General features: G+C 47.0%; 1 protein-coding gene across 1 annotated transcript in view; it reads right to left on the reverse strand.

Moving 5' to 3' along the window:
* The window catches only part of SLC28A1 (solute carrier family 28 member 1), a 106,652-nt gene that overhangs the window by 19,239 nt on the left and 69,254 nt on the right, over nucleotides 1-18,159 (reverse strand). The window contains exons 15-17 of the mRNA XM_023187165.2: nucleotides 13,022-13,103; nucleotides 11,871-11,969; nucleotides 11,670-11,781 (exon numbers count right to left, since the gene is read on the reverse strand). Coding sequence (XP_023042933.1) covers nucleotides 11,670-11,781; nucleotides 11,871-11,969; nucleotides 13,022-13,103 — 293 coding nt within the window. The remainder of the gene's footprint in view (nucleotides 1-11,669; nucleotides 11,782-11,870; nucleotides 11,970-13,021; nucleotides 13,104-18,159) is intronic.

The following is an 18,159-nucleotide window of genomic DNA, read 5'->3' on the forward strand; positions in this document are numbered from 1 at the left end:
GAAAGAAAGAAAGAAAGAAAGAAAGAAAGAAAGAAAGAAAGAAAGAAGTGCAAGATAGATAGGAAATGTAATTATAATATGCTCCATGGCTCATCAATGCACAAGTCTTATAGCCATAATCAGACAGAAACACATTAATGGAATACAGCTTTTTCTGAAAGTTGTGATATTATCATATTGAGAGGATAAAGGGAGGAAAAGTAGAATATGGGGTGGTATGAAAGAGTTAATGCTTCATCTTCAATAATGGGGAGTAAAAAGACAATATCTAAAATCAATAATTTGAGAAAATATCAGTATGAATGCATTATTTAGAAATATGGATGTAAGTAACAGAAGTGACTGAAAGAGTTTGACGGGGAGAAGTCAGGGATGGGGAGGGAATTACCGAAATATTTTCCTGTTATTGTTGCTGATATAACTGTGGTACCATTTGACTTTAAAAATCATGTATCTGTAGTACTTTGATTTGAATAGAAGGAAAAAAGGAAATGGGGAGAGGGAAGGAGGAAGTTGGGGGTTCTCTGTGGATCCTATCCCTTGATCAGAAGCGCTGGGGGCAATGCCCTGACCTCAGGTCCAATGGGAGGGAAAATTGAGCCACACCAAGGGGGCTGCATTATGCAGAGTGACTCTCCTGTCCACAACCCTGACAGGAGTGCAGTGGACTGTTAGAGCCTGCCAGGAGAATTTGTTTTCAGATTCTATCCTCCTTCAGAGGCACTGACCTCCCCCACAAAAGGGAGGGGCTCCCAGCAGCAGCCAAACGCAAGCCCTCCTGGGGCTCTGTGCTCTGCAGCCTCACAGCCAGGGATCCTGGCTGGGGTGGGGTCAGCCACAGTCCTACTGAACCAAAGAAACCCATTCTTCCACTGCGCCATGAGGAACTGCTGCAGAGGCAGCCACCAACGCATCTACCCCACCTGCAGTGCGAAGAAGGGAGACTGCAGCGTGAGTGTTCCAAGAGCTTCTGTATTGGGAAAAAAATCACTACTTTGCTACTTTACTGATACAAGGTGTTCCTCAGTTTCATCTTCTTGTATTCCAGATGGTTCATGGTCAGATATCTTTGATTCCTGTTCTGGGGCTCTTCCAGCTATCTGTTGCTATGGAATAAACATCCTAAACCTGTTGCATAAAACCACCACCATCCATTATGCTCTTGGATTCATTGTCTCAGGAATTTAGATGGGGACCAAAGGGGATGGCTTGTCTCAGTTCCATGATGTCTGAGGCCTCGGTGGGGAAGATTTGAATGGCTGTGAGCTGGAATCACCCAGAGGCTTTGTTGCTCGTGTCTGGCACCTGGGCTACGATGACTTGCAGGCTGGGCTCAGCTGGGACAGTTGACCTGGTGCCTACATGTTACTCCTCCAGATGGCTTGGGTTCCTCACAGCATGGCAGCCACAGAGTAGGAGAACTCTTTCTTAGGTGGTGGGTCAGAGTGCTAAGAGTGAGTGTCCCAGTGAACAAGACCAAAACTGCCTGGCCTTTCACAACCCAGCCTCAGAAGTCACATGGCATCATTCCTACCATGCTGTCTTGCTCAAAGCAGTCACAAGCCTGCCCAGATTAACAGGGAGAGGACATAGATCTGACTGCTTAATGGGAGGAGTGTTAGAAAATTTGCAGCCATGTCATAAAAATACCACAATGACCCAGTATTATTAATTAGAATAAAAACAATGTAAAGTATTTTACACATATCATATACCTGTCTACTAGGTAGATCAATGAGGAAGCCAACGTGCTATGATGGTTAAGTGTCTGGCATTAAAACCAAGCAGAACTGGGTTCAAAACCTGGCTCAGCCACTGAACTGTGTGCCCTTGAGCAAGCCACTTCACTTCTCCACATCTCAGCTGCCTCATTGGTAAAATGGGGATAATAGTATCGACCTCATATAGTTTGTTTGTTTTTAAGGATTACATGGACAGCATATGCAAACAACTTGTCCCACAATAAGCATTCAGAAAATGTTAGTCCCTTTTTCCCTAAATTATTTCAAACGCTACACTTCCATTATTTCTGTTATCTCAGGTTTTTGAAGTTATGCTATCATTTGAAATCTTTACAGATAAATGGAAAGAATGGTTGCTTTCATCAGGAAACAACACCCCTGATCTTGTGGGAAACTGTTCCTCCTTCCCTTTCTGTTCAAATAGGAGCTGCCAGTTCTACCTCCCTGGTCACAGTGATTGCTTCAGAGGTGGGCAGAAGAGCCAGGCCACACTGATCACCCTATCCCATTTTCTAGGCCTCAGTGGGTCTGGACGAGGGCATGTGGCCCTGACAGATCAATCACATTCTTGGAGGTGTGCTTTCTTTGCCACAACTAGCTAACAGGACAGCAAGCTAATATATGAACCCATGATTTTCGGATGGCCATGATCCAGTCTTATGGAGAAATCCAATTCAGTAGAAGGAGGTCACGGTGCAGGAAGACACAAACACAACAAAAGTAGGAACCGAGCAGTAGGCCAAGCCCTAGGGTCATGAAGTCCCTAGGCCCAGCTGCCTGCAGCTATACCTTCATCCTTCCTGGTGCCCATACATTCCTCTTCTCCTAAGCTATTTGATTTGTTTTCTGTCATTTGCAACCAAAAGAATCCTAAGTAATATACCCCTCTGATTTATATATTTTTTACAAAGAAGGTAAATCATTCATAAACTCCGGTACTTTCACTATTATATTTTTCTATTTTTGTTATTTATTTTTGAAACTGCATCTCACTCTGTCACCCAGGCTGGAGTGCAGTGACATGATCATAGCTCACTGCAGCCTCATATTCCTGAGCTCAAGCAATCCTCCTGTCTCAGACTCCTAGGACTACAGGTGCTTGTCACCATGCTGGGCTAATTTTTAAATTTTTAGTGGAGACAAGGTCTCGCAATGTTGCCCAGGCTGGTCTTGAACTTGTGGCTCAAGCAATCTCCCAGCCTCAGTCTCCCAAAGTGCTGGGATTACAGGTGTGAGCCACCTCGCTCAGGTTTTCCACTGTTATAAAGGAATCAATTAATTACAGTGACACACCGCTAAGTGATAAAACCCACCAGCTGTTGAGAGTTCTTGACATGAACTTCCTGAGATTCCTAACAGTTTAAGTCATTGAAGATGATTCACCGAGTTACGCAACTTTTTAGGAGGAGGCCCTGTCTTTTCCATACCAGCCATTAGACTTTCTCACCTCTGGCTTCTGTGCCTACCTGGAGGACCCTGGTCCCTGCCTGCAGCATCGGGCCACACTCTGGCTCAGAGCAGCTGACACTGAAATAATGTCACGCCCCAGATCCAAAGAGGATTAGAGATTAGAAATAGCTGCCCTCTGGGCACTGCCCAAGAAAAGATCCCTTGAAAGCTGTATGCTTTCATGGAGTTTATTTCTCTTCTAATTGATGCGATGGCATTGAAAAGAATAGTTTGGTGATATAAGCAACGGACTCCTCTAAAAGTAGAAAAGAATCTTATTGAAGAAGGAAGTTTCAAGGGATAAAAGCAATCTTTTTTTTATAAAGTGAGTTTTCTATCTTTAAATAACTTTTCTTTATTCTTTATTATTAAAATTTCTTTTAAATTTTTTTAAAATTAAAAAAAAATGTTTGAGACGGGGTCTCACTCTGTTTTCCAGGCTGGAGTGCAGTGGCGCCATCACCGCTTACTGCAGCCTCGACCTCCAGGAATGGCTGGGACTACAGACGTGCACCATGACACCTGGCTAATGTTTTGTATTTTTTTGTAGAGACTAGATTTCACCATGTTGCCCAGGCTGGTCTCAAACTCCCGGACTCAAGCGACTCTCCTGCCTCGGCCTCCCAAAGTGCTGGGATTACAGGCGTAAGCCACCGTGCCCAGTGACTTTCCTTTTTTCTTGGGAAAAAGAGAAAGAGAGAAGTTTTGCTGGGATAAAAATGTGTCCTTTGTCAGCTGGGGCTGAGTGGAGGAAGTAGCCTGCATGGTAGCATCTCCAGCCTGGTCAGGCTCACTCATGGTCGGTCACTGAAGCACGTGGAGTCATGGGATGCAAGGAATGTGCTGATGTGTAGGAGAGTGTGTAGCCGCATTTCCTGTGTCCATCTGCTGGGCAGTCTTGATCTATGGGTTATTGCCTTCTTACTTGTAGATGAGAAATGAGTCCCACCTTGGAAAGATAGGAAAAATGTCTGTATGGAGAGCAGATAGCCACATGGCCTGTGTGAGGATGAGAAAGCTGCTCCAAGCAGTCCTTGTGGGATCATCTCTTCCTTGTTCTTTTTTGCTCTCAACATAATTTGCAGGGTTTGGCAGGTAGGAGGGGAGCAGGATGGGGACCTGAGAGGCCTGTCCTTCTTCTAGCTCCTGTTCTAGTTCCTTGCTGTTCTTCAAGGGGAGGAAACATGGATCTTAGTGGGTAGACTGGGCCACACTAACCAGTGGATCAGGTCACTGTGTGTTAAAAGGTTATACACAGCACACTGACCTCTGCCAACTCCTGCTTCTGTAAGTCTGAGGCTAAAAGCTGCTATGAACCTCTCTTGCCTTGCCTTGCCTTCTGTCTCTGGTGTTTTCCCATCATGAAGCTAAATTGGAAAACTTTGCTGTTTGGCCGTCTGGCTCTCTTTCCACTTCCCCTCGTGTATATATCAGGAGTCTTTCCTTTTTCTCTGAAGTCTTGGTGGCCAGTGGGAGGTATGTTTCAGATTTAGACTTTGTCAGAAGGAGTGGGCCCATTTAGGACTCTAGGTGAATGTACCAGCCCCATTTTACCAGAGAACCAGGAGTGCCAGGCAGCGGTGATGGGATGGGCACTTTGTTAATAATAGCTTGGTCCCATTTGTTCATCAGGACCCCCGCAGGAAAGAGGCAAATCTGCTCCTTCTTACTGCCTATCTTATTCTTCCTGTCTACTAGCAGGCATATAAGAGATCCCAAATAATAACATAAACAAAATAGAAACTTATTCCCCTCTCACATAAAGTTTGTGCTGTCATGGCAGTCTTGCTCTGCAAAGACATCAGGACCCCAGACTCCTTCCTTTTTTTTTTTTTTTTTTTTTAAGACAAGGTCTTGCTCTGTCACCTGAGCTGGAGTGCAGTGGGTCATGGCTCACGGTAGCCTCCACCTCCCATGCTCAAGCCTGCCTCAGCCTCCCAAGCAGCTGGGACTACAGGTACCTACCACCATGCCCAGCTAATTTTTCTAGAAGGGGTTTCACCATCTTGCCGAGGCTGGTCTCAAACTCCTGGGCTCAAGAGATCTGCCCACCTTGGCCTCCCAAAGTGCTGGGACTACAGAGGTGAGCCACTGCCTCAGGCTCCCTTTAACTTCGAGCTGCTTCATCTCTCGGGTGTTGCCTTTGTCTTCATGGTCTAAGCTTGCTCACCTTCCCATCTGCATTCCAACTGGCATGGAGCAAAAATGTGAAATATACCAGGAACGTGTGGGATGCACCCATTTATCTAAGGCAGGGGTCAGCAACCACAGCCTGCAGGCTGGCCAGCTGTTTTTGTAAACAGGCTTTATCGGAACACAGACACTCTCCTTTGTTTGTCTATGGCTGCTTTCAACTACAAGTACAAAGTTGAGTAGTCACGACACAGCTATATGGCCCACGAAACCTGAAATATTTACTATCTGGCCCTTAGGAAAAAGTCAACAGAACACTCTTCCAAGGGCATGATGGGAGGCTGCCTACTGGACTTCTGCTCACACCCCACTGGCCAGACCATGGCCACCCCTAGCCCAGGAAGGTTGAGAAATATAGTCCTTTTTCCTTTTCTTTTAAGACAGAGTCACTCTTGTCACCCAGGCTGGAGTGCAGTGGTGCTATCGGCTTACTGCAGTCTCAATCTCCCAGGCTCAAGTGATCCTCCCACCTCAGCCTCCTGAGTAGCTGGGACTGCATGCACATACCGCCATGCCCAGCTAATTTTTTGTTTTTATAGAGACAGGGTCTTACTATGTTGCCCAAGCTGATCTTGAACTCCTCCCACCTCAGCCTCCCAAAGTGTTGAGATTACAGGCCTGAGCCACTGTGCCTGGCTGAGAAATGTAGTTTTTATTGCAAGTGGCTACATGCCCAGCTGGATTGTCAGTTTTTACTAAAAAAAGGGAAGACTGGCAACTGGAGGACAGCCAGCTGTCTTTCTACACGGGTCACGTGTCTTCAGCCTGATGTTGGTGCCTGATATTTTAAAATTTTGAGTTTACAAATGAGATCCTTGCTATTCACTCATAGCCACATTGATTTCTTTGTTGCCTCTGCCTTTCCTTCCTCATTAGGTATTTTGCCTAGCAAAGACAGGGTTCAATTCAAGCGCTGCTTTTCTTTGCAGAGTCTCTTTCCTAAATGCCTTTATACTCAAGTGTGGGACAGCATCTGGCTGTGCTGCCTCCCTGTCCCTGCCAGTGACAAAGTCTCTGTTGGCAAATTGTCCCCAATCCACCATTCCATATCTTTGTCAGAACTTCGTCCAAAGCAGTAATTTCTCTCTCTCGGGAAATGGAAAGCAACCTCCAGGGAAGGTGGGAACTTGTTGCACACCTTGGTGGTGGGCAAGTAGGATGCCCCTGTAGATAAAGTCCTTCCCACCCCATTCCTGCTGTGTCCTAGAGATAGTGCCTTTATGATCCAGGCCAGGACTTTCTCTCATTCTCTCCTAAATGACAACTGCTCCTCAAGTTACACCCTTAACATGCAAGCCCTCGGATTTGAGGATTTCTGAAGCAGGCAAGTAGCTTCTTAACACCCTTCCTAAGGCTAGGCACAGTGGCTCAAACCTGTTATCCAAGCACTTTGTGAGGCAGAGATGGGTGAATCACTTGAGGCCAGGAGTTCAAGACCAGCCTGGGCAACATACAGAGACTCCCCACCATCTCTACAAAAATTAAAAAAAAATTAGCTGAGCATGGTGGCACGCAACTGTAGTCTCAGCTACTTGGGAGGCTGAGGTGGGAGGCTGAGGTGGGAGGACCCCTTGAGCACAGGAGGTCAAGGCTGCAGCGAGCCAGGATTGCGCTACTGCACAGCAGCCCGGACAACAGTGGCCCTATCTCAAACAAAACAAAACAACAAAGCAAAACACCCTTCCTAATAAGTCTGCCTCTTTCAGATATCCTCCTAAGACCATATCCAATCTTAGTCTCATCACATCATCTTGGTTCCACCTATGAGATCATATTTACCATGCTGTGTTCTGGCTTCATCTTAGACTTGCTCATGACTCACACACTGTCTGAACACAAATGCAGAACAGCTTAGAATCAGGTCTGGAGCAAATTTTGAAACCCTCGCTATGTGTTATGTGAGAAACATAGAGCTGAAAGAACTAAGGGTGCCTGGCTTAGAGAAGGGAAGCCTGCATGGGCATCATCTTCAAATAGTTGAAGGACTGTCATGTGGAAAAGCGATTAAAACATTTCTATAAGTTTTAAGATTTGACTTTTTAAAACTAACGAGCAAGTATTACTTTGGTGAGTAGGAAGAAGGACAACAACGATATACAGATGAGATGAGGCCCATTCAGAGTGGCCCAGAATGGCAAAACTGGGATGGATCAAGGCAAAACATTTTTTGATGCAAATCAAAAAAGAACCTTCTCAGAAGTGGAGCTCTCCAATGTGGAGTAGCAATGAGAGGTGTGAGGTTCTTATCTTGATGAGATTTAAGCAAATGATGAATGACCGCTTGATTTTAAGCAGAATAGAGGGTTAACAAAGTGACTATCCTAGGCAATGTCCTTTTCATTACAAAGAGGAACCTTCTCAATTAGTTTAGGTTAGAGGAGATTTCTGGAAAGAATTTGGCTCTCATGGAATCCAAGGAAAAGCAGAACAACTGGGCTGTAGTAAGGGAGGGAATGAGATCAGCTCCAAGCCATAGTCCCACCGTGGTGACTCAGCTCCCAGCTCTGTTTCTGGGTTTTATAATTCATATTCCTTCCCGAGAAGCCGAAAGGCCATTGGCAAGAGTACAGATTTGGCGTGCCCTGAGTCAGGCGTTCAGTCCTGGTTCAATAGCAAATCACTCATGGGAATGGAGTTTCATGACTCAAACATAAAAACATGGTGACAGAGCCATCCATGCAGTGGGTGTAAACATTCTCAGAAAAGCTTGATGGGGAGGTAGACACCCTCAAAATGATGTTTAAGGTCCTGTCCAATCTGGGGGCTCACTAACCCCGAGTCAAAAGTAATTTTAAGCAGATGATATTCTTCATGTGGTTGCAAAGAGGTCAGGACTAATTAACATTCAGCTGAACGCATGAGCTTGAATTAAACTGAGGGGGCAGCAGAGGAGAGCGCAGGGCCATGGGAAGAAAGGGGCAGAAGAGGGGTCAATGTAGCCCACTGGTCAACTCACAGACCTTGGCAGGTTGCCTACTGGGACATGCATTGTCTAGGACAGAGTTACCCATGGGCTGAATTACAAGTTATACAGCATCTGTGTCCACACAGGTTTTTTTTTCCCATGCCATTAAAAAAATAAACTATTAAATTTTAGAATAGTTTAGACTTACAAAATGTTGCACCAGTACTACCGAGCTCCCATATATCCCACAACCGTTTTCCCCTATTGTTAATAGCTTACACTACTATGTGCTATGGTCTGAATATTCATGTCTCCTCAAAGTTCATATGCTGAAACCCTAGCCCCCAAGGTGAAGGTATTAGGAGGTGGGGCCTTTGGGAGGTGTTAAGGTCACAAGGGTAGAGCCCACATGAATGGGATTAGTGTCCTTATGCAAGAGCCCCAGGGATCTCACTAGCCTCTTCTGCCATATGAGGACACAGGGAGAAGGTGCCACCTATGAGAAATAGGCTCTCACCAGGCACAGCATCTTCTAGCACCTTGATTTTGGACTTCCCAGCCTCAAGAGCTATGAAAAATACATTTCTGTTGTATATAAGCTATCCTGTATATGGTATTTTGTTATCAGCCAAAACTAAGACACAGGGTATATTGCGAGCCCTATATTCAAGGGGCTTGCAGTCTTCTAGGGAAGGCCACTGGTCATGGAATGAGTGTGCAGGGAGTCCAGAGAAGGGACTCCAGAGAAGGGCAGTCCTTGGGCTGTTCCATGACCCAGTTGGTGGAGCTGAGGCCAACAGATGGGCAGAGAAGGGACAGAGGGCCAATCCTGGGAGAGGACTGTGTAGTCCACATCAACAAGGCACCCTGCCCACAGCCCAGGGACAGCTGGAGAAGGTGGCAGTGACTGAGGGAGGGCTGCAGAGAGAAAGTAAGAGCCTAGTTGGAGCTACAGGAGTCATGCCAAGCCTCCACTCTGTGGAGCTAAGGGAAGAACACAGGTCCTGAGGATGGGGATCCAGGTCAGCCTGTGGGGGTCACAAGGAGCAAGGCTGCTGCCCACTGGAACTTTGCTGCCCAAAGTCTGTGGCAGAACAGAAGCAGGACCTGGCTTGCTGGTGCTGAGCTGAATAACTGCTGCCCAGGGTTCCATCCTCCCGCTGCCCTAGGTCAGGGCCAGCCCGAGTGGGGAAGGAAGTTGGACCTGGCAGGTAGGGGTGAGGGTGTAGTGGCCCAGCAGCCACAAGGGCAGGGTGCATCACAGGTCCCGGAAACCAAAGCTGCTGGGTAAAATGAGAACTAAGATGGGAGCAGGACAGGTGGTAGGGAGATGGAGAGGGCATGCTGGTGATGGGAACTCCAGAAATGAAGGCAGGGGAGGGACGTCAGGCCTCACCTAGTGGCACAGAGGGCTTGGGGTGGGGAGGAAAGGCAGGGAAGGAGGTGAGGGTGGGCCACACATCAGGGTTTCCTGAACATCAGCAGCCCAACAGAGAGGCTCCACATCACAGTTTGTGTCATGACCTGAAAATACAGAAGATGCATGAGGAGCTCCCCTCAGATGGGCCCGGGGCACCCCTATACCACCCAGAACTAGGTGGCCTGGCTCAAATCCTGCCTCTGCCTCTTCCCAGCTGTGTCCATTTAGGCACATAACCTGTCTGCGACTCTGATTCCTCAACTAGTGATCACGATAACACCTACTTCATGGAGTCGTTGTAAGGATTGAATTAAAATACAGAAAGCGCTGAGAACAGTGCCTGGCACACAGTGCCACATAAACATTTGCTAATATTATAGTTGGCTACAGTAAAGCAGTTTGAACATTAGCCAATATTTCCCAAGTTGTATTCCACGAAATCTTCAACTGAGACACTTCCATCAAAAAGGTTCTTATGGGCCAGGTACAGTGACTTATGCTTATAATCCCAACACTTTGGGAAGCCAAGTTGGGCAGAGCACCTGAGTCCAGGAGTCTGAGACCAGCCTGGGCAACATAGCAAGACCTCATCTCTACCACAAAAACCCAATACATACATATATGTATATATACACACATATACCCACATATATGTATATATACACACATATACATACATATATGTATATACACACATGTATGTATGTATACACACGTATGTATGTATACACACATATACATACATATATACACACATATACATACATACATATATATATATATAAATGAGCTGGACATGATGGCACGTGCCTGTAGTCCTAGCTACTTAGGAGGCTGAGGTGGGCGGATCGGTTGAGGCTGAGAGATTGAGGCTGCAATGAGCCATGATCACCTCACTGTACTCTAGCCTGGGTGACAGAGTGAAAAGGTTTTTATGGTCAAGTAAATTTGGAAAAAGCCTCATATCCACACCAAGCTCTGACAAGTTCACAGTTAAAAAAAAAAACAAAAAAAATAAACAAACAAAAAGTCTAAATAGCCTTCTCTAAGTTTATTTAACCCAGTGGTTCCAAACCTAGTCCATTATGGAACCCTCTGAATGCCTCCCAGGACAGTGTGCCATGGGACCTCAGTTTGGGAAGCGCTCTGAGGAAAGGTGGGAAGGGAGTCTCTGAAAGCAGAGAAAGGGGCGACACCACCTGGCAGGGGAAGCCGCAGAGAGATCCTAGTGCCCAGGAAGCGGGGAGGGGAGGAGGCTTTGGTGTGCGGCCCACAACAGAAGGGAAGGGGCATGTGAGGGACCCCAGGAGAGGGGGGATAGAGAGGACCAGGGTGCTATTTGGATGTGGAGAGGAAATGGGAGGAGGCAGAAGTGACCCTGAGAATTCACACTGGGGGAGGTAGGAAATGGGGGAGCAGAAAGGGGGATGGAGTGGGACATGTCCTTCCTTATGTCCCCACCCATTCTCTGCACACTCACTCCATGACCCCTTCCCAATTGTGGAATTGAGCAGGGGCTAAGTCCTGTGGCTTCCCTGAAGAGGGCCCTGGGAAAGGGAAGGTGGGGACAGATGCTTCTGGGGGAGAACAGCCCTCAGAAGCACAGAAGCACAAACATATTCTGTCCTCACTATGCACAGATCGTGTGGTTGTAAAACCGACAGCAGTTGTCCAGGGCCTCTGGGCTGAACTCTGGGTTGATGCTAAAAAGAAAGCAAAGATTGCAGTGTGAGCTCCAGGCCTGGCTCTGCTGGCCACAACCAGGCTGTGCAACACTGGGAACATTGCTTCAAGTCTCCGGTCCACCCTTCCTCCATTGATCCTCGAGCCTTCCCTTCCCCATCAGCTGCAGCCATAATATTTCTACCCTCACCCTGGTACCAAAGGCATTCCCCCAAGCACTCAGGCATTCTGTCCATCACTGTGGGTCCCCTGCAGGTCCCACAGTCCAGGCCCTCACCTCTGGAAGGCCTCACGACAGCACTGGTATATTTCAAAGCTACTGCTGCTGAGGGTCATGTTCAGGAGGGACATGCAGTCGACTTCAGCCCCCCTGGGCACATAGAGGATCCCTGTGGAGGAAAGTGGTAGGTGGACAGGGCCCCTGGGCTAGCCAGAAAATCAGGGTTCCACCTTCTGAATCTGCTAGGCCTGCACTCACCTGCCATACAGGCATTCACCAGGGACACACAGGCTCCTGTGAAGAGTGCCCGGAACACTATCTGGGAGAAGTCACTCTTCCGTTGGGGGACCATGGAGGCTGCAAGGGGACAGAAGTGCTCAGGGACAGGGAAGCTATGTCCCTGTCTGCCCATGTTCTGCAGCTCTGGCGCATGGCTGATCTCCCTTCCTCTTCTACTAATAAATGGCCAGAGGGACAGACGTTGTCCTCCTGACCACTTGCTGAGCTCAGGAGTCCTCCTTGGCTTGGACCCCTAGGCAATGCCCCACATCTCCCCACACACCATGAGTGGCAGATGCAGGAAAAGAATGTGAGTTTGGAGTCAGGCAGACCTGGGATTAAATACAGGCTCGGCCACTCACTAGCTGAGTGACTTGGGCTACCTCTTCACTTCTCCAAGACTCTGTTTCCTTCTTTGTAAAATGGGATGATTACACCACCAGGCAGGGTAGCTGCCAGGAGTGGAAATGTTATTTGTAAAGAACTGAGAACTGTGCAGATCCTTTGACCCTAGGCCCCACCAGGCCTGCCTGCCTGTCCCCTGTGGGTGTGGGAACAGTCAGGCCAAAGCCTTGGGGACAGGCCAGCACCACACCTCCTGTCCCTGAGCTAGGCTTGGCCTTCAAGGCCCAGGTGCTAACCTCCTGGGCTACCAGCAGCAGCAGAGAATCAGGGAATTCTAGGGCTAGGAGGAAACTCTATGAAATTTTTTTTTTTTTTTTTTTGAGATAGAGTCTCACTCTGTAACCCAGGCTGGAGTGCAGTGGTGCGATCTCAGCTCACTGCAATCTCCGCCTCCTGGGTTCAAGCATTCTTGTGCCTGGGTTCAGCCTCCTGTGTAGCTGGGATCACAGGCACACACCACCACACCTGGTTAATTTTTGTATTTTTAGTAGAGATGGGTTTTGCCATGTTGGCCAGTCTGGTCTCAGACTCCTGACCTCAAGTGATTCACCTTCCTGGGCCTCCTGAAGTGCTGGGATTACAGGCATGAGCCACCACACCTGGCCTCTGTGGCCATCTTGTTTGGGTCCGGCTTTAGACAAATGAGACAACTGAGGCCTACATGTTCCCAGCAAGTTCAAGTCTCTGACTCTCCTAGACACTGGTAAGGCCCCGATTAGACTCACTCAAGCCTCCCAGCATGATCCCAATGGAGCTGAAATTGGCAAATCCACAGAGGGCAAACGTCGTGAGGACTTCAGCTCTGACCTGAAAATACAGAAGACGCATGAGGAGGGACTCCCTTCAGATGGGCCTGGGGCACCCCTACAACACCCAGGCTCCCTGGCCTTAACTTTATCCACTTCTTACATGTAATTGACCTTCAAGCCCACTGTGCTGCCTCTTCCCCAGCCTTGCGTTCCCACCTCTGAGGTGGTTCAAACCACACCACATCAAAAACGTAGCCCTCCTCTCTTATCTATCCTTCAACCTTTTTTTTTTTTTGAGACAGAGTTTTACTCTTGTCACCCAGGCTGGAGTGCAGTGGTGCAATCTCAGCCCACTGCAACCTCTGCTTCCTGGGTTCAAGCAATTCTCCTGCCTCAGCCTCCCATGTAGCTGGGATTATAGGTGCCTGCCACCACGCCTGGCTAATTTTTTGTATTTTTAATAGAGACAGGATTTCACCACGTTGGGCAGGCTGGTCTCAAACTCCTGATTTCAGATGATCCGCCCACCTCGGCCTCCCAAAGTGCTGGGATTACAGGTGTGAGCTACCACACCCAGCCTGTCCTTCAACTTTTTTTTTTTGAGACGAGTCTCACTCTGTTGCCCGGGCTGGAGTGCAGTGGCTGGATCTCAGCTCACTGCAAGCTCCGCCCCCGGGGTTTACGCCATTCTCCTGCCTCAGCCTCCTGAGTAGCTGGGACTACAGGTGCCTGCCACCTCGCCCGGCTAGTTTTTGTATTTTTTAGTAGAGATGGGGTTTCACCATGTTAGCCAGGATGGTCTCGATCTCCTGACCTTGTGATCCTCCCGTCTCGGCCTCCCAAAGTGCTGGGATTACAAGCTTGAGCCACCACGCCTGGCCCCTTCAACCTTTTAATCTTCATTACCAGCCTTTCTGGATGGGGTTCAGCCTTTCTTAGTCCTCTTGCTTTGGCCCTACTAAGCTCTGTCCTGGGGCCATTTGGTGGACAGCCCCTTCCCTGACCCTGCAGTCCTGGGCTTCCAGTTCACAGCATTCCTGTGAATGCTCTCAGGCTGAGAGAGGGAGTGTGGTGCACAGGAAAGAGTAAGGGATTTGGACCCCAGCCAGCCTGGTTTCTAGGATTGTCTCACCAACAATCAGCTTGAGCAAGTCAGTTACTTCTTTCAGTGTCAGTTTCCCTGTCTGGAATAGGGGAATAATAGTACTTGCCTGAGAGGGCTGTAAAAAGGATTATATAATGTATGGGAAACACCAGACAGAGAGTAAGTGTTTAAACATGATAGTTATTCCTTTGGTTCTTAACAACTGTCCTATTTCCCAGAAAGAAGTTTTAAGAGCCAAAATGAAATAATTCGAAAACAAAATTGGTTTATGAGTGCAAAAAAATAGAATGCAATGAATAAGAGCTAATATTTTATAGCACAACAAGGTGACTATAGTCAATAATGACTTAATTGTACATTTAAAAATAACTAAGAGTATAATTGGATTGTTTGTAACACGAAGGATAAATGCTTGAGGGGATGGATACCCCATTCTCCATGATGTGCTTATTTCACATTGTGTGCTGGTATCAAAGCATCTCATGTACCTCATAAATATATACACCTACTATGTACCCACATAAATTAAAAATTATTTTTAAAAATTGGTATAGAACCTCCCTTCGCACTATACAAAAATTCTCGATAAATATTAATATTTTAAGCATAAAATGATAGAAAATATAGGATAATAAATAGAACTACAAGGTAGTATTATTACTGTTATTTTGGAGAGGAGCAAACCAAGGCTCAGAGAGGTTAACTAACTAAGGAAGTTCACACAGCAAGAAGGTAGCTGTATCAGAATTTGAACTCAGTTCTGACTCCAAAGCTCATGGTCTGAATTATCTCATCACATTATTTCAGGAATTTAACACTTTCCAGATAACTTTCTTTTTCTTTCCTTTTTTTGAAAACTTCTGCCTCCTGGGTTCAAGTGATTGTCATGCTTCAGCCTCCCAAGTAGCTGGGATTACAGGTGTGTGTTACCACACCTGGCTAAGTTTTGTATTTCTTATTTTGCCAAACATTTCTTGTTTGCCATGTTGGCCAGGCTGGTCTCAAACTCCTGGCATCAAGTGACCCACCCTCCTTGGCCTCCCAAAGTGTTGGAATTACAGGCATGAGACACTGTGCCCAGTCGCACTTTCCAGATAACTTTCTAAGTTTAGAAATAATGGAAGAAATCACAAAAGAAAAGATTTGGCATAAAATCTGTGTTAAAAAAACAAATCCCAAATGCTGGGTCAAGTGAGAGCTGACAGGCACTGGGTGACTTTATACCTCACTGAGGAAAAATAACTAAAAATGGGCAGAGGAGACCCTAAGAAGCCAAGAGACAAAATGTCATCATATGTACTCCCTGTCCAAGCTTGTTGGGAGGGGCACAAGAAGAAGCACCCAGATGCTTCAGGCAACTCCTCAGAGCTTTCAAAGAAGTGCCAGAGAAGCAGACGACCATGTCAGCTAAAGAGAAAAGAAAATTTGAAGATGTGGCAAAGGCAGACAAAACTGGTTAGGAAAGAGAAATGAAAACTTACATCCTTCCTAAAGCGTAAAACAAAAGAAGTTCCAGCATCCCAACACACCCAAGAGGTCTCCTTTGGCCTCTTCTTGTTCTATTCTATGCATCACCAAAAATCAAAGAACATCCCAGCCTATCTGTTAGTGATGTTGCAAAGAAAGTAGGAGAGATGTGGTTATAAAACCACTGTGGAGGATAAGCAGCCTTAGAAAAAGACACCTGTAAAGCTGGAAGAAAAATGCAAAAGGGATATTGCTGCATACCGAACTAAAGGAAAGCCTGATGCAGCAAAAATAAGGGAGCTGTCAAGGCTGAAAAAGCAAGAAAAAGAAAGGAGAAATGTGAGAAAGAGGAAGAAGATGAGGAGGAAGGAAAGATGGGGAAGATGAAGATGATGAATAAGCTAGTTCTAGTCGTTTTTTTCTTGTATGTAATGTATTTAAACTCCCCCATACTAAATTCATTCCTTTTAAAGAAATAAATTAAAATGTAAGGCCATGTAAGATTTGTTTTTAAACCATACAGTGTCTTTTTTTTTGTATAGTTAACATACTACCTAATGTGTCTTTAGGTAACCCTACCCTGGTGGTATTTTCAATAGCCACCAACCTTGCCTGGTGCAGTATGGGGGTTATAAATTGGCATGGAAATTTAAAGCAGACTCTTGTTGGTGCGCAGCACAAACATGTGGATTGTATGTGGATGGTAGTGCCTTCATCTTTAGTTGTCTCTGATGCAGCTTACACAAAATAATTGCTGTTCTGTTAACTAAATACCACTTGGGCCGGGCGTGGTGGCTCATGCCTATAATCCCAGCACTTTGGGAGGCCAAGGCAGAAGGATCGCTTGAGGTCAGGAGTTTGAGACCAACTTGGGCAACATGGTGAGACCTCATCTCTACAAAAAAAGTAAAAGTTAGCCAGGTGTGGTGGCACATGTCTGTAGTCCCAGTTACACAGGAGCTGAGGCAGGAGGATCACTTGAGCCCAGGAGGCAGAGGCTACATACAGTAAGCCGTAATTGCACCACTGCACTCCAGCCTGGGTAACAGAGTGAAACCCTGTCTCCAAAAATACATACATACATACATACATACTACTCTGTAATTTTTTTAAAAAGTTACAGCTGTTTTGTTGACATTCTGAATGTTTCTAAGTAAATACAATTTTTTTAATTAAAAAAAAACCAACAAATTCCTGTGCTTGCTTCTTGTGCACATATACTAAAACTTCGACTTCGAAGATACAAAGATTAGCATGGCCCCTACCGAGGTTGACACACAAACTCATGAAGTGTCCTACATTTAAAAACCAAAAAATGGAATAGGAACAGCTCCAGTCTCCATCTCCCAGCGCGAGCGACACAGAAGACCGGTGATTTCTGCATTTTCAACCGAGGTACTGGGGTCATCTCACTGGGGAGTGCCGGACAATCGGTGCTGGTCAGCTGCTGCAGCCTGACCAGCAAGAGCTGAAGCAGGGTGAGGCATCGCCTCACCTGGGAAGCGCAAGGGGGAAGGGAGTCCCTTTTCCTAGCCAGGGGAACTGAGACACACAACACCTGGAAAATCGGGTAACTCCCACCCCAATACTGCGCAGTAAGCACACCGGCACACCAGGAGAATATACCCCACACCTGGCCGGGAGGGTCCCACGCCCACGGAGCCTCCCTCCTTGCTAACACAGCAGTCTGCGGCAATCTAACCGCAAGGCAGCAGCGAGGCTGGGGGAGGGGCGCCCGCCATCGCTGAGGCTTAAGTAGGTAAACAAAGCCGCTGGGAAGCTCGAACTGTGTGGAGCTCACAGAAGCTCAAGGAAACCTGCCTGTCTCTGTAGACTCCGCCTCTGGGGACAGGGCACAGCTAAAAAATAACAGGGGAAGCAGCAGAGGCCTGTACAGACGTGAACGACTCTGTCTGACAGCTTTGAAGAGAGCAGTGGATCTCCCAACACGGAGGTTGAGATCTGAGAAGGGGCAGGCTGCCTGCTCAAGTGGGTCCCTGACCCCTGAGTAGCCTAACTGGGAGACATCCCCCACTAGGGGCAGTCTGACACCCCACACCTCACAGGGTGGAGTACACCCCTGAGAGGAAGCTTCCAAAGCAAGAATCAGACAGGTGCACTTGCTGTTCAGCAATATTCTATCTTCTGCAACCTCTGCTGCTGATACCCAGACAAACAGGGTCTGGAGTGGACCTCAAGCAATCTCCAACAGACCTATAGCTGAGGGTCCTGACTGTCAGAAGGAAAACTATCAAACAGGAAGGACACCTATACCAAAACCCCATCAGTACGTCACCATCATCAAAGACCAGAGACAGATAAAACCACAAAGATGGGGAAAAAGCAGGGCAGAAAAGCTGGAAATTCAAAAAATAAGAGCGCATCTTCCCCTGCAAAGGAGCACAGCCCATCGCCAGCAACGGATCAAAGTTGGTCAGAGAATGACTTTGATGAGATGAGAGAAGAAGGCTTCAGTCCATCAAACCTCTCAGAGCTAAAGGAGGAATTACGTACCCAGCGCAAAGAAACTAAAAATCTTGAA

Source organism: Piliocolobus tephrosceles, chromosome 6 (assembly GCF_002776525.5).
Source record: "Piliocolobus tephrosceles isolate RC106 chromosome 6, ASM277652v3, whole genome shotgun sequence".
In the NCBI taxonomy this organism is placed as follows: Eukaryota; Metazoa; Chordata; class Mammalia; order Primates; family Cercopithecidae; genus Piliocolobus; species Piliocolobus tephrosceles.